At 38.5% G+C, this 14,291-nt stretch overlaps 1 protein-coding gene across 19 annotated transcripts in view; it reads left to right on the forward strand.

Moving 5' to 3' along the window:
• Positions 1–14,291, forward strand: part of NDUFAF2 (NADH:ubiquinone oxidoreductase complex assembly factor 2) — a 167,728-nt gene that overhangs the window by 76,181 nt on the left and 77,256 nt on the right. For all 19 annotated transcript variants that reach the window (XR_004967628.1, XR_004967630.1, XR_004967629.1 and 16 more), the window contains exon 3: positions 3,106–3,146. Coding sequence is in view for 3 of the 19 variants with exons in the window: in XM_036309859.1 (XP_036165752.1) it covers positions 3,106–3,146 (41 nt within the window). In the remaining 16 variants the exon portion in view is untranslated. The remainder of the gene's footprint in view (positions 1–3,105; positions 3,147–14,291) is intronic.

Genomic DNA, 14,291 nt, shown 5'->3' on the forward strand with positions numbered 1-14,291 from the left:
AGATTTGTAGAATGTATGCTTCATGAAGTATTTTCCTGTCTGCTTCTTCTAGTCCCTTTTAGTTATTAATGGGAGCTTTAATTCGCATGCTCACTTTCATGCTCATTATAGTGAGTTATATTCCAATAAGGATATTAAAGTTCAATGAAAATCTTATGCATACTAATGAGAATGCAAAGGAACATTGATGAAGGAATGCTAGGATCTTAAGGCATAAACTGTCCAGTTGTCTTGCTAAATTCTATTCAAACAATGGTTATATTTTAATGAGGACTGATACAGAACCCACCTCACAGATATAATTACCAATGGTAAAATCATTATATAATTTATAATTGGATACAGGTTCAGTTCCAGATTATTCTGAGGTAAAAAAGAAAAACAAAAGTAGTGATTTGATATTAATGCTTATTTTTATTCCTTCCTCCTCCTAAATTTTATCAACCTTCAGCAGGACATTTCCTTTTTTGTACATAGTGAATGGGAAACTAGGGATGATTATATAATTGAGTCACATTGAAAATTTCCAGTTGTAAACCTTTCTTGAATAGCCATCAACTATCATCTCAAGAAGACATTTCAAGTATCTGGTTATTGTAGAATTATAAATATATAAATTTATTTCAGTAATTGCTTTTATGTAGATTAAAGATTTTTTTCCCTTCAGCCATTTAAAATAAAGCCAAAGGAAGCCCTTATATCTTTTCTTGGAGATTAGTGTCCCATGAGAGTGAATAGTCTAGGTCAGTGGTCAGCAAACTGCGGCTCGCGAGCCACATGCAGCTCTTTGGCCCCTTGAGTGTGGCTCTTCCACAAAATACCGACTTCTGCACATGGGCCACGAAGTTTCAATCGCGTACGTTGCGCCCGCACGTGGTATTTTGTGGAAGAGCCACACTCAAGGGGCCAAAGAGCCGCATGTGGCTCGCAAGCTGGAGTTTGCTGACCACTGGTCTTGGTGGTACTTAATGCATTATCTGAATTATATTATATTCTTACATTTATGAATGAATTTTATAAACTTATCCAAAACCAGTAAGCTTTAGAAAATACATATCAGACTTTCCTCAAACTATTAATGTACCTTGGAATTAAAAAAAATATTTGGATTTTATCGAGATATTTTTGTTTTTCTAACCGTTAAGAAAAACTGAAAATGTTATTTATAGACTCATCAATAAGACAAATTGTTGTTTTTAGTTGTTTTTCTCATGGTGATAGTAACTATGCATTGTGCCATTATACTTTTTAGCATGATCTAATGCCAACAGTGTGTGTTCACAGACTCTAGAATACATGACAATCATTAGTAAAAAGTATAATAGCAAGTAATATGAAAGTGTTTTGAATCAACATATACAGTTGTTGCTAAAAGAATTATATTAACTAGAGGCCTGCTGCACGAATTCATGCACCAGTGGGGTCCCTGGGCCTGGCCTGCAGGATCAGGCCAAAACTGGCTCTCCGACATCCCCCGAGGAGTTCTGTATTGTGAGAGAGCGCAGGCCAGGCCAAGGGACCCCACCAGTACATGATCAGGGTCAGGGAGGGACGCAGGAGGTTGGCCAGCCGGGGAGAGACCATGGGAGGGCTCCAGGTGTGTCCGGCCCATCTTGCTCAGTCCCAATCAGCTGGACCCCAGCAGCAAGCTAACCTGACCAGAGTGTATGCCCCCTGGTGGTCAGTGCATGGCATAGCAACTGGTCGACCAGTCGACTATCTGTCCCCTGGTGGTCAGTGCACATCATAGCAAGCGGTTGAGCAGCCTTAACATATCATTAGCATATTACGCTTTGATTGGTTGAACAGACAACCGGACACTTAGCATATTAGGCTTTTATTATATAGGATATTATATAGGATGGTAGCACTAGCACATGGGTTGGCAATTGTTTTTATTTAAATGCCAGATAGTAATTGTTTTAGGCTTTGTGGGCCATGTGGTTTGTTACAACTACTCAACTTTGCTGTTGTAGCACAAAAGTAGCCATAGAAAATATGTAAACAAGTAAGTGTGGCTGTGTTCCAATAATACCTTTTTTAAAATAGATATAGTTTTTATTCATTTCAGAGAGGGAAAGAGAGATAAACATCAATGATGAGAGAGAATCATTGATTGGCTATCTCCTGCATGCCCCCCACTGGGGATCGAGCCTACAGCCTGGGCATGTGCCCTGACTGGGAATGGAACTGTGACTTCTTGGTTCATAGGTCGACACTCAACCACTGAGCCACACTGACAGGGCAAAACCTTTTTTTATGGGTACTGACTTTGAGTTCTATGTAATTTTCACATGTCATGAAATATTGTTCTTCATTAGCTATATATGGCTTGCAAGCTATAGTTTGCCAACCCTTGACCTACCAGTTGATATTTCTGAATTAAGTTTTTAATCTAGATTAAAATGGAAGATTTATTGCTTAAAAAGAGTTGTACGGCTCATGTTGAATTATTTTAAAAGAAGCCTCTTTTATAGAAAAAAAATGCCTATAAGTATAGTTAAGTCAGTTTTATTTTGACTTCAAAGAGGCGGTTGAAAAATTTCATAAACCACTTCTTTCCTTGATTGCACAGAGGAATCTTACTGCTACTAACCTGGATTTTCTAATGCAGGTTAAAATTCCATTAAGACAATTTTTTTAGTGGAAGTATTCATTCAACAGCTGTATTAAGTATCAACTCTTTCACCATAGCTGGTTTGGTTCAGTGTATAGAGCGTTGGTCTGCAAACCAAAGGGTCCCGGGTTCGATTCTGGTCAAGGGCACGTATGCTGTACTTACACTAATTTGAATTCAGATGATTGTATGAGGTATGATGTTACTAGTAGGTATGAAGATGTCCCCTGTTTACCCTCCCAACTGTTGCATTTTTTTCATGACACAGATCATCTTCTGATATGTTTGTGTGTTTCTTTTCTGAACTCCCTTCACTAGTATATATACTATGGAAAGAGGGAATTTATGTTTGGTTCTCTGTTGTTTAGGCATTTCCAGTGCCTAAAACAATATATAACAGTTTCTCAATAAATATTTGTGTTATGCATGAATGAATAAAATGTTTGTGCAAGTTACAGGAAACTTACATTAAAAATTTTTTTTTCTAGCTTGGATTAGAAAAACAAGAAAAACTCCACCTACAATGGAGGTAAGACTACATAAGGATAATATTCAAATAGCATGTGTTTATAATGCTGTGTTTCTCAATTGGGAATTTTTACTCCTAGGGATACATGAAGCCTCAGAATAAACAAGGTGCATCTTGCCAAAGTGTTCATTTTACTCCATAGAAAATAATTTAAAACATTTTTATAATAAAATAAATGTACAATTATGGAATTTAACAAAATTAGTAGAAAAATTTAAATTAAATAATAAAATTTAAAAAAAAATGAAAACATTTTTTAGAAACTTTGGACTTACAGCAGCTTGCGTCAGGACATTTCCTCTGGCCTCTGAGAGTTCTCTGTTCTGATACAGATCCTTTGGGGGAAAAGTTTGGGAAACACTAAATATCTTGGGCCTATCCAAATCGTGTTCTGCTTATTTGCCCTTATTGTATATAAAACTTAAAAATTTCATAATTTTATATAATTTTAATTCTATCAAGTATTCAAAGAAACTTTTAAATATCCAATAAGATTATAACATGTAGCACTTAGTAATTACTAGTTGAGTTGTCTTTTTATTTAAGACTTTAAAACAGCGGTCGCCAGCAGGTGGTCCGTGAGGTCTGAAAGGTTGGCTACCACTGCTTTAAAAACATAGTTTTGGTAGTATGCTGAATAAAAAGCATAGCAGTGCTGTGGCATATGTGTTTGTAAAACATGTTAATTTTATAATTTTTATTTTATTTTATTTTATTTTTAAATCTTTATAGTTCAGATTATTACAGTTGTTCCTCTTTTTTCCCCCCATAGCTCCCCTCCACCCATTCCCACCCCACCCTCTGCCCTTACCACCCCCCAACCCCCTCCGTCCTCATCCATAGGTGTATGATTTTTTTCCAGTCTCTTCCCGCACCCCTCACACCCCTTTCCCACTGAGAATTGTCAGTCCACTCCCTTTCTATGCCCCTGATTCTATTATAATCACCAGTTCATTCTGTTCATCAGATTATTTATTCACTTGATTTTTAGATTCACTTGTTGATAGATGTGTATTTGTTGTTCATAATTTGTATCTTTACCTTTTTCTTCTTCCTCTTCTTAAAGGACACCTTTCAGCATTTCATATAATACTGGTTTGGTGGTGATGAACTCCTTTAGCTTTTTCTTATCTGTGAAGCTCTTTATCTGACCTTCAATTCTGAATGGTAGCTTTGCTATATAAAGTAATCTTGGTTATAGGTTCTTGGTATTCATCACTTTGAATATTTCTTGCCACTCCCTTCTGGCCTGCAAAGTTTCTGTTGAGAAATCAGCTGACAGTCGTATGGGTACTCCCTTGTAGGTAAATGACTTTCTTTCTCTTGCTGCTTTTAAGATTCTCTCTTTGTCTTTTGCTCTTGGCATTTTAATTATGATGTGTCTTGGTGTGGTCCTCTTTGGATTCCTTTTGTTTGGGGTTCTCTGCACTTCCTGGACTTGTAAGTCTATTTCTTTCACCAGGTAGGGGAAGTTTTCTGTCATTATTTCTTCAAATAGGTTTTCAATATCTTGCTCTCTCTCTTCTTCTGGCACCCCTATAATTCAGATGTTGGTACGCTTGAAGCTGTCCCAGAGACTCTTTACACTATCTTCGTATTTTTGGATTCTTTTTTCATTTTGCTTTTCCGGTTGGGTGTTTTTTGCTTCTTCGTATTTCAAATCTTTGACTTGATTCTTGCGATCCTCTGGTCTGCTGTTGGGACTCTGTATAATATTCTTTATTTCAGTCAGTGTATGCTTAATTTCTAGTTGGTCCTTTATCACAACATCGAGGGTCTCACTAGATTTCTTGAGGATCTCATTAAGTTTATCGGTGGTTTCTAGAAAATTCTTGAAAAACCTTAAAAGTGTGGTTTTGAAGTCTATATCCAGTTGTTTGCTTTCCTCCATTTCTGTCATTTATGACCTGTTTCTTTGTCTCCACATTTTTTATGCTTCGCTGTGTAGATAGAGTGGCTTTCTGTGCTAAGTGTCCTATAGGGCCCAGTGGCTCAGCCTCCCCAATTACCTGAGGTGGACACTCTTGGTGCACCCCTTTGTGGGTTGTGTGCACAGTCTTGTTGTAGTTAAGCCTTGATTGTTGTAGGTATCACTGGGAGGAATTGACTTCCAGGCCAATTGGCTGTGAGAATCAGCAGTGTGTAGGGTGGGAGAACTTCTGTGCTGGAGACACCTTTATGGAGCAAGACTTGCTTCAGTGGGGCTTTGGTGCTGAGTATGCCTCTTGAGTATGTCCCTTATGGATCTGAGGAGTTGTAATCTGGATGGTCTCACTCTGATCACTGGGTACACTGGCACTTGGATCTCTAAGGAGGTGCTAATTTAGCCTCTGCCTGAGGCTACCCAGCAGGAGCTACAGAGAGATCTGCAGATTCCTCTTCTTTGTTTGGGATTTGGAGGTGCCCAGATGAGGCCCAGCTGTGAAGCAATGCAAGCTGCTGTGGGGCCTTGGGCCTTCTTTTGGATGTTCTGGGTCTCTCTGACCCAGCTTCAGTTTGTTAGGTAATTTTAGATTGCAAAGGGCCAGGCCATTCATATACAAAAGCCTCTGCACAGAGCTTGGGTGGGGCGGGGTCTCAGGAAATCAACAGGGCGGAGCAAACAGCTATGGCTGATCCTCAGCCCTGCCCTAAGAGGCCCCGAGTCTCAGTGTCCCGTGGTAATCACTGCAAGCACCTCTGAGAGAAAGCCGCCCGCCCTTGAGTTCTGCCTGATGCCAGACAGTCCAGTTTCTCCCCATATGAGTCTGGGTCCCCAGAGACTCGCCCGGAACTGGAGTTCAAGGCCGTCGGGAGCTTGTGTCTCCCTCCTGATTGAAAAAGACAGCCATGTCCTCAGTTGCCAGCCCTTTCCACGTGCGCCTCCGTACCTCTGCACTTCCGCACTTCATCTGAGTCTCAGTGTGCTTTTCTCTTTCCTTCTAGTTGTAGAATTTTCACTCAGCCAGCCTTCCTGTGGTTCTGGATGATGTCCATTTTGTCTTTTAGTTGTATTTTTGAAGTGGTTGTGCAAGGCAGCAATTTCAGGTGTTTACCTATGCCACCATCTTGGTTTCTCCTATAATTTTTATTTTAAAACAATAGCATAAAGTGTTATAAAATATTTTGTAAGAAATGTATTTCATAAAAGGAAAATTTCCAAATTCACTAGTATACTTCCTATTCCTTTTCTCCTACTACTTAGGACTTCCCTCCTCTTTTATTTCCCCTATTCCCTCACTACTACAAACCCTTGACAACATAAGTTAACTCCAACACTCAGCCCCCACTTGTTGGGAGGTGCGGTATTCCAGGGAAGAACTCATAATGACCATAAGTTGGAATACCTATCTTTACTTGCTCCATTCCTCTTGCACTGACCACATCAATGTTTGTCTGGCCAAGGTCTGAGTGATCACATCTCTAAGCTCATCTCTAGCTTTGTATGTTGCTCCCACCTTGCCCTGTTCTACTCTTCGTTGACCCTTCTTTCTAATGTCAGTGAAGCTTGGAATAAAAAGGGGAAAAAGTCAATGTGATCCAAGATTAGAAGTATCACCAGTGGTTTACATTGCTAGGGTGGATCCAGGAGCCCTTTGATTCACCTTCTGTTGGTCATAAGAGGTACTGTTCTTAGAGCAAAGGCATTTCTTCTATCATCAGAACTTTGAAAGCTTTCTTCTATGGAAACATTGATGTGAAAAGTGAGTAGATGGAGGCTACTGCAATACTCTGGCCTAAGGTACCACCCTTGTGAATTGTAGGTAATCCCAGCATTTCAACCTTTAATATCTAAAAAGGAGCCCTCTCTTGCCTCTTTTCTAATGTGCTATTAATCACATCATTCTTTAAGCTCTCCTGTACCCTCCCCAACACACACACACACACACACACACACACACACACACACACACCTATTCCTCCCTCTTGACACTTTCCATTGTGTTTCAGGAATTTCTATTTCTTTGTTAGCAAATTACCCTGCACCTTAAATATTATCCTAAGAACTTTCTCTACCACATAGTTTATTTTGCTGTTGTAATAGTTATGGTATGGTCCAGTGTTGCTAACCCTACAGCCATTCTTTTTTTTTTTTTTAATATATTTTTATTGATTACCGAGTAGAAAGGAGAGGGAGAGAGAGATAGAAATACCAATAATGAGAGAGAACCATTGATCGGCTGACTCCTGCACGCCCCCTACTGGGGATCAAGCCCACAACTCTGGGCATGTGCCCTGACCAGGAATTGAACTGTGGCCTCCTGGTTCATTGATCAATGCTCAACCACTGAGCCATGCCGGTTGGGCTGCAGCCATTCTTTTGTTTTACTCTTTTCATACTCTGCTCTGGCCTATAATGTGTTGATCTTGCAGTTTAACAATCATATTTCTGAATTCTTAAGGCCCTATTCACTATTTCTTCAAATAACTGGCTTTTAAAGGAATTCTCTCTACCTGGTATTATTATGTTCATTTTATAAGTTACAGAATTGAAATGTCTTAAAATTGACTGTTACAAAATTTACTAGGCAACTGAAAAATGCACAGGAGTACTCAGAGATTCAGGATAAACCCATTTATTTTCAGATGTTTCACATGTACTAGTACAGTGACTCAGGGGAGCCTGTTTCCAAATCCTGAGCCCCTGAATATGGAGCAAGCTTTTCCTTTATACCCTTTGGTTTCTTTGTCCCCCAAATATGGATCAGACTTCCGGACCTTTCCGGGCTTTGGAAAAAGCCCCGTGTGTTGGGATGGGGGACTTGAGACCACACCTAAAGGCCTGGCCTGGTGCCAGCGCTAATAACTCCCTCTGAGGGTTGTGTATTGTTCATGGTTTATGGCCTCTGTAAAATGGGAGTATTTAGGTAAATAGGTCTTGCAAGACCAAATAAGGAAGGGGCAGTGAGTTAATTATCAGCTAGCAAGAATGTGCATTGAAAGGCAGGTTACTGGCACAGATTCAGATTGCTAGCCCTCTCCCCCCAAAAAATGTATTTTTATGTTCCCCATCATTCCCCCCACCCCACCCCTGCCTTAATCCTTAAAAGCTGATTTTCAGCCTTGGGGATTCAATAGAAGACTCAAAGCTAGGGAGTAGGGTGTTCAGCAGCTCAAGTCTTTTTCATCTTCATCACTCAAACTATTGTAATGGCAGTCCAGAGATCAGGTCTGGAGTAACATCTGGGGCTTCAGGGCTTACTGATTCTATCTCTATTAGCTGTTCTAAAACCCCTTGGCTTTCTTAGAGGAAGGGAGAGGGAATCTATACAGGTTTCTTCATTTCCGGCTTCAAAGCAGTTGGAGTGGTGAGAAGCACGTCTCAGGGTCCCACCTATTTCTTCTCCAGTTGGCCCATCATCCTTGGTCTGCTCATGTCTGTCTAACTGCCTAACACATCCCCTCAAGGATCGTGCCGATGAATTCTTTCAGGGAAAGTGGACGTCAGTGGGCTCCTCTGACTACTTCCATGCTAAGGAGGGATGAAATTTTCTTTCAGAGCCAAGAGATCCTTGATCTCTGTCAGTGGGACGATGAGGCCTGGGCATGGAAAGAGGTGGGCTTGTGACCTGGCAGAGACAAACTGTATTATAAAATTTAGTATTATTGAGCAGTTAGAACAGCAAGAATTACAATAAATGGTCTGATGGAAGGGAAAGAAAACATTTCAGTTCTAACAATTTCCTATTGAAATAGAATTTTTCTCCTTAAAATCACCCTTATGTTTATTAAAAAGCCAAATTAAGAACTATTTATCTATTGCATTCAATTTGGTCTTATTGTTTGCATAAACACAAGAATGGTGACTGACCGCCTTTGCCAGAATTTTATAATTTGAGTCTCAATGTGCCTCTTAGGGCAGGGAAGCCAAGCCATCCAGCTACCATCAGGCCTGCCTGCAATATCTGTTGGGTTAGGTGAATTCTTACCTGCAGCGGCTCCACCTGGGCTGCACCCTAGGCTTCAAGGCCCATCTCAGCAGCCCTCCTACTCATCATGGCCTAGACCAGTGATGGCGAACCTATGACACGCGTGTCAGAGGTGACACGCGAACTCATTTTTTTGGTTGATTTTTCTTTGTTAAATGGCATTTAAATATATAAAATAAATATCAAAAATGTAAGTCTTTGTTTTACTATGGTTGCAAATATCAAAAAATTTCTATATGTGACATGGCACCAGAGTTAAGTTAGGGTTTTTCAAAATGCGGACACGCCGAGCTCAAAAGGTTCGCCATCACTGGCCTAGAGTGTGTGGGGGTTCTGAAGGGACACAGAGGCACCCTCGTTGCTCCCCTTCCACTCTGGCCAACCGCCAGTGATGGCAAGGTATGGGCCTAATGCTCCAGCGCCATCCATTTTCAGGGCTACCAAGCAAGATACCTGGCTTTCTCCATGGCACTCTTATTGGCTTCAAGTCTTCAGAGTCCACACAGGACTCTTTAAAACATGGCATTCCAGTCAAAGTTTTCAGTCAATAAAACCACCATTGGAAACCGGTCTTAATTGAATTTATGCAAAGAAATGCATTGCCATGATTCATTCATTAAGAATTGCCAAATTTTGGAGGGATCATATAGGGAGAAAAATACACTAACCTGCTTTAAGATCTTCTGCTTTTCCTTGCCAGTCCTTTCCATGGACTCTTCAGACGATGTAATATTTTTCCAAATGCATTATAACAAAACAGTGTAACTGTCTCCAAATGACAAGAAGAAATTTAATATGACACGGTTACAGATTTCATTATAATGCAGATGACATGAAATGTTGTCCTTTCTGTAAAACCCAACATTCTATAATATCAATTCACTATTTCTTCAAATAACTGACCTTTAAAGGAGTTCTCTCTACCTAGTATTATTATGTTCATTTTATAAGTTACAGAATTGAAATGTCTTAAAACTTACACTTTCCATATTTAATTCTACTTTTCTGTGGACTTAAATTGCAAAGGTGGAGTGTATATGTGTTTGGAAAACTAGATCCCTACCCCCAACCTCGCATTATCACTTTGGGGAATAGAGTGGAAATGGGTAAGAAAACTGTGGCATGTTCATACAGTGGGTTATGAATGAAGTAGAGCTGCATGTATCAACATGGATAAATCTCAGAAACATGATATGTATTGAGCAAAAAGAGCAAGTTGAATAAGATTTTATACAATATGATGCCTTGTATATAAAGTTTAAAAGCAGGGGAAAAAATAATGGACTATCAAGTAAAGTTAGTGAGTTAAACAAATGAGTTTACTTTCTCTTCAAGCCTAATGAAAATAACAGTGAAGGAATTTATATTAAAAAGCATAAACCTAAATTGAAGAGGCGCAAAACAGCAACAGTGCTTCAGAAGCTGGAAAGCAGATGAACAACTGGTAACAGATTTAGCAAAACTGAGAATAACTCCTCTGGCAGAGGAGAAAGCCCAGAAGTAACCCAATTTAAATTGTAAAACCCCAGAATGCTTAGTAATTGGCAGTGCCGGGAAACTCTGAAAGTGGACTTGAGGCTTATGCTAAAAATCTGTTTAGGAAGTAATTAGATACTAACAAATAAATGTAGAAGAAATAATAGAGTTGAAAAACCAGCATTTATTAACTGTTATTAGTTCAGGGGAAAATCATTACTGGATACTAAAACCATTGGGTCAAATTGGAGAACAGAAGGTTTACATGGTATCAAGGTAGCCCCCTGAAAATTACTTATTAATTACAATGGGTAAAAAGACATCTGTAGTGGGCAAATCTGGAGTATACCACCTTAACCAAGTGGTCAAAATTATACCAGGTAAAACAACTACAAAGGACAGTATTGGGATAATTGGTGAAGTTTGAACATGAGCCATATATTAAGAATAGCATTGTATCAATGCTAAATCTGAAGAAAAAGAAAAGGATGCTGTTATATTCCCTTTGTAAAAGTCGGAAACCTAGGCAACTTCTCTACCCAGTTGAAAACTGTAATTTTATTCATGGGAAAGTGAAAACAGAGGAATTAAATGAACACATACAAACTGAACATATCAAGTGAGGTTGAATTATAAATAAGCACATGGGAAATAAATAGAATTCATTTATTATCTCTAAGAAAAACAGAGTTTGAGTAGCAAAAGAAAAGTAATTCCAATATACTAGATAACTCCCTTGTTCATAGTGTTTACTCATAATATAAATATTGAATATTGATCTACAACTATATTGATAATATTAGGCCACAAGAATGATGGGAAAAGTCTTCATTTTTAATAATGAGAAGTTAATGTACAATTTTTAAAACTGAAAAGTAAAGAATTAATAATATGAGAATGTTATTTAGATATAATGGAGGGGTCAGTATGCTTTATAGCTATCAAACACATTTGTGGCTCCCTGGTTTATATATACTATAACCATAAACATTAGCTAAAAGAATATAAAGTAGTTTCTTCTGGGGAGAGGAAAATGTTATTTTTAATAAAAAGCCTTTTAGAACAACCTGGTCCTACAAACTATGTAAGTATATAACTTTGATTTTAAAAAAATAATTTTTAAAAACACATACACAATGTTATAGATGAAGGGTAGGAAACTTTTTCTTTAAAGCGCCAAATAGCCTGGCCGGTTCCTAGCGTCAAGCTAGGAACCAGGTCACAGTTCGATTGCTGATCAGGGCATATGCCCAGGTTGCGGGCTCCATCCCCAGTGGGGAGCATGCAGGAGGCAGCCTGTCAATGATTCTCTATCATTGATGTTTCTATCTCTCTCTCTCTCTCCCTCTCCTTTCCTCTCTGAAATGAATAAAAATATACTTTTTTAAAAGCGCCAAATAGTAAATATTTCTGACATTGTGAGACAGTCTTGGTTGCAACTCTTTTAACTTTGCCATTTTAGTGTCAAAGCAGTTATAGATAATATGGAAACAAGTATTCAATAGAACTTTATTTACAAAACAGGTGGCAGATAGATCCTAGTTTGCTAGACCCTGCTATTGTTCAGTGGTTTTCAAATTGGGATACCTGTACCCCTGGGTACATAAAGGCTTCCTATGCAATATACAGGTATAGATAGACTTTAAAGAATTTATTTCCATATTCTCTCTTTCCATATGTCATCTTCCCTAAAAATGATCTGCATAAAAACTTCTTCTTGTCTGCCAGTTTCCCTTTCTGACTTATTTCTTAATCATCTCTCACTTTTCAAAAAGAAAACCTTACTCCTTGTCCATATTAAATCTTATGATAGTGCATTGCCTTGGGGTTTAAAAATCTCCAGGGCACTAAAATGAAGAGACTGTTGGAGAGTGAATCTCTCCCTCAGGAGAGTCCCGTGAGAGCAAAGCAGAGAAAACTTCAATAAAAATTATTGAAGGGACAACACTTTATTTCATCCAGGCAACAAACTCATACAAGGCTCCATACCTTATAGTTTCTCTTTCTAGCTAGCTAGCTAGCTGTCCAGTTATCTATGTTAAAATTAAAATTCACAAGTGAGAAGGTTGTCATGGGGACACATAATAAAACATTTATTCGAATTTTAAAAGTTAAGTTAGACTTTCTCTGACACAGTAAGTCAGATTTGGCTGGTTGGGTTTGACAATGAGGACAGGCCTTGCCAATTAAGTTATATGGTTATATTTTCCATAAATTGAATAAGCTAAACTGAGGCTTCAAGGCTTTGACAAAACATATTTAAAGCATGCATACGATATGCAATAAACTGGAAAATACATTCTTTGCCATTATTTAAATGTCAACTTAAATGTGCAGGGTAGTACATAGTTTTCAAAAGTTTTAGGAAATAAGTGTGCAAAAAAATTTAGAAAACTACTGCTACTATTGTTTGTGAATATACAAAGATGTAGTGAAAGTATAAAAATACGCCTGAAATACTTAAAATTCTAAAATATCAAAGTCACTTAAGGAATTATCATAGTAATATGCATAAGAAGCAATCATTGTGGTGGCCCAGTGTTTGGCATTCCTCTTTAAAGCCTTGATCCTTTTTTAAATTCATTTGGTTAATTCTTCAGCACCTGGCATGTGCTTAATAACCAACATAATTTCTTTGTAGACTTCTGTTGTACATACCACTCCTCCTAGATATCATAACTGTTAAATTATATTTAGATTCTATTTTTGGTATCAATTTTTCCTCTGTGAAACTGAATTAGTTTGTTTCTTTAAGGCAGCAAGGAAAACACATTCCCATATTGCCTTCAGAAATTGGATCGTATTGCAAGGTCACACAGGAGCATTCAGTGGTACAGTCACTCTGGAATCTGGTTTCCAAGACTAGAAAGGATATATCCTGAGCTTGATCAAAGTCCCATTCTTTATTTACCTACTCACATATTTACAAAGAGGTGGTTGAATGGGTTTATTGCCAGATTTTTATGCCAGTCATTTGACCTCTCTCATGCCTAACCCAGTTGAACCTGCCTTTGACCAGGCACAGGAACAGGCTCGTACCCACTTGGAGTGCCTGAGGCTCTGCAGTTTAAACCTCTGCCAGTGTAATTGTGGGGCATTTTTGTGACTCTTTGGCTTGGCCTGTACCATAACTTAACTTGATTTTTTTCCTTTGTTTTATTAAAACATTAATATAACAATAATTTATAAAATAGAAATAATGAGCCCTAGCCGGGTTGGTTCAGTGGATAGAGTGTCGGCCTGTGGACTAAAGGGTCCCAGGTTCGATTCCAGTCAAGGGCATGTACCTTGGTTGCGGGCACATCCCCAGTAGGGGATGTGCAGGAGGCAGCTGATCGATGTTTCTCACTCATCGATGTTTCTGGCTGTCTATCCCTCTCCCTTCCTCTCTGTAAAAAATCAATAAAATATATTTTTTTAAAAATAGAAATAATGAATTACCCCAAATCCTGTGGCTGGCTACATAACTTTTAACATTAACAAGTGAGTTTACCCATGCATACATTGGTACATAACTGTAATTTTGATATACTTATTATTTTGTATTGATTCTGTAGTCCTAACTATCATAATGAATAAAAGCAAACACTTGAAACAGTAATGTAACACTTAGAGATGCCTTTCTATGTGCCTTCTTTGATACCTCTAGCTTTGTAAAAACGAAAATATAAAATTTGTCAGGCTTAGAAAATTGTAGTTAGAAATGAAAGTAGCCCTAACTGGTTTGGCTCAGTGGAGAGAGCATCAGCCTGCGGACTGA

Source organism: Myotis myotis, unplaced genomic scaffold (assembly GCF_014108235.1).
Source record: "Myotis myotis isolate mMyoMyo1 unplaced genomic scaffold, mMyoMyo1.p scaffold_m19_p_5, whole genome shotgun sequence".
NCBI classification, from domain to species: Eukaryota; Metazoa; Chordata; class Mammalia; order Chiroptera; family Vespertilionidae; genus Myotis; species Myotis myotis.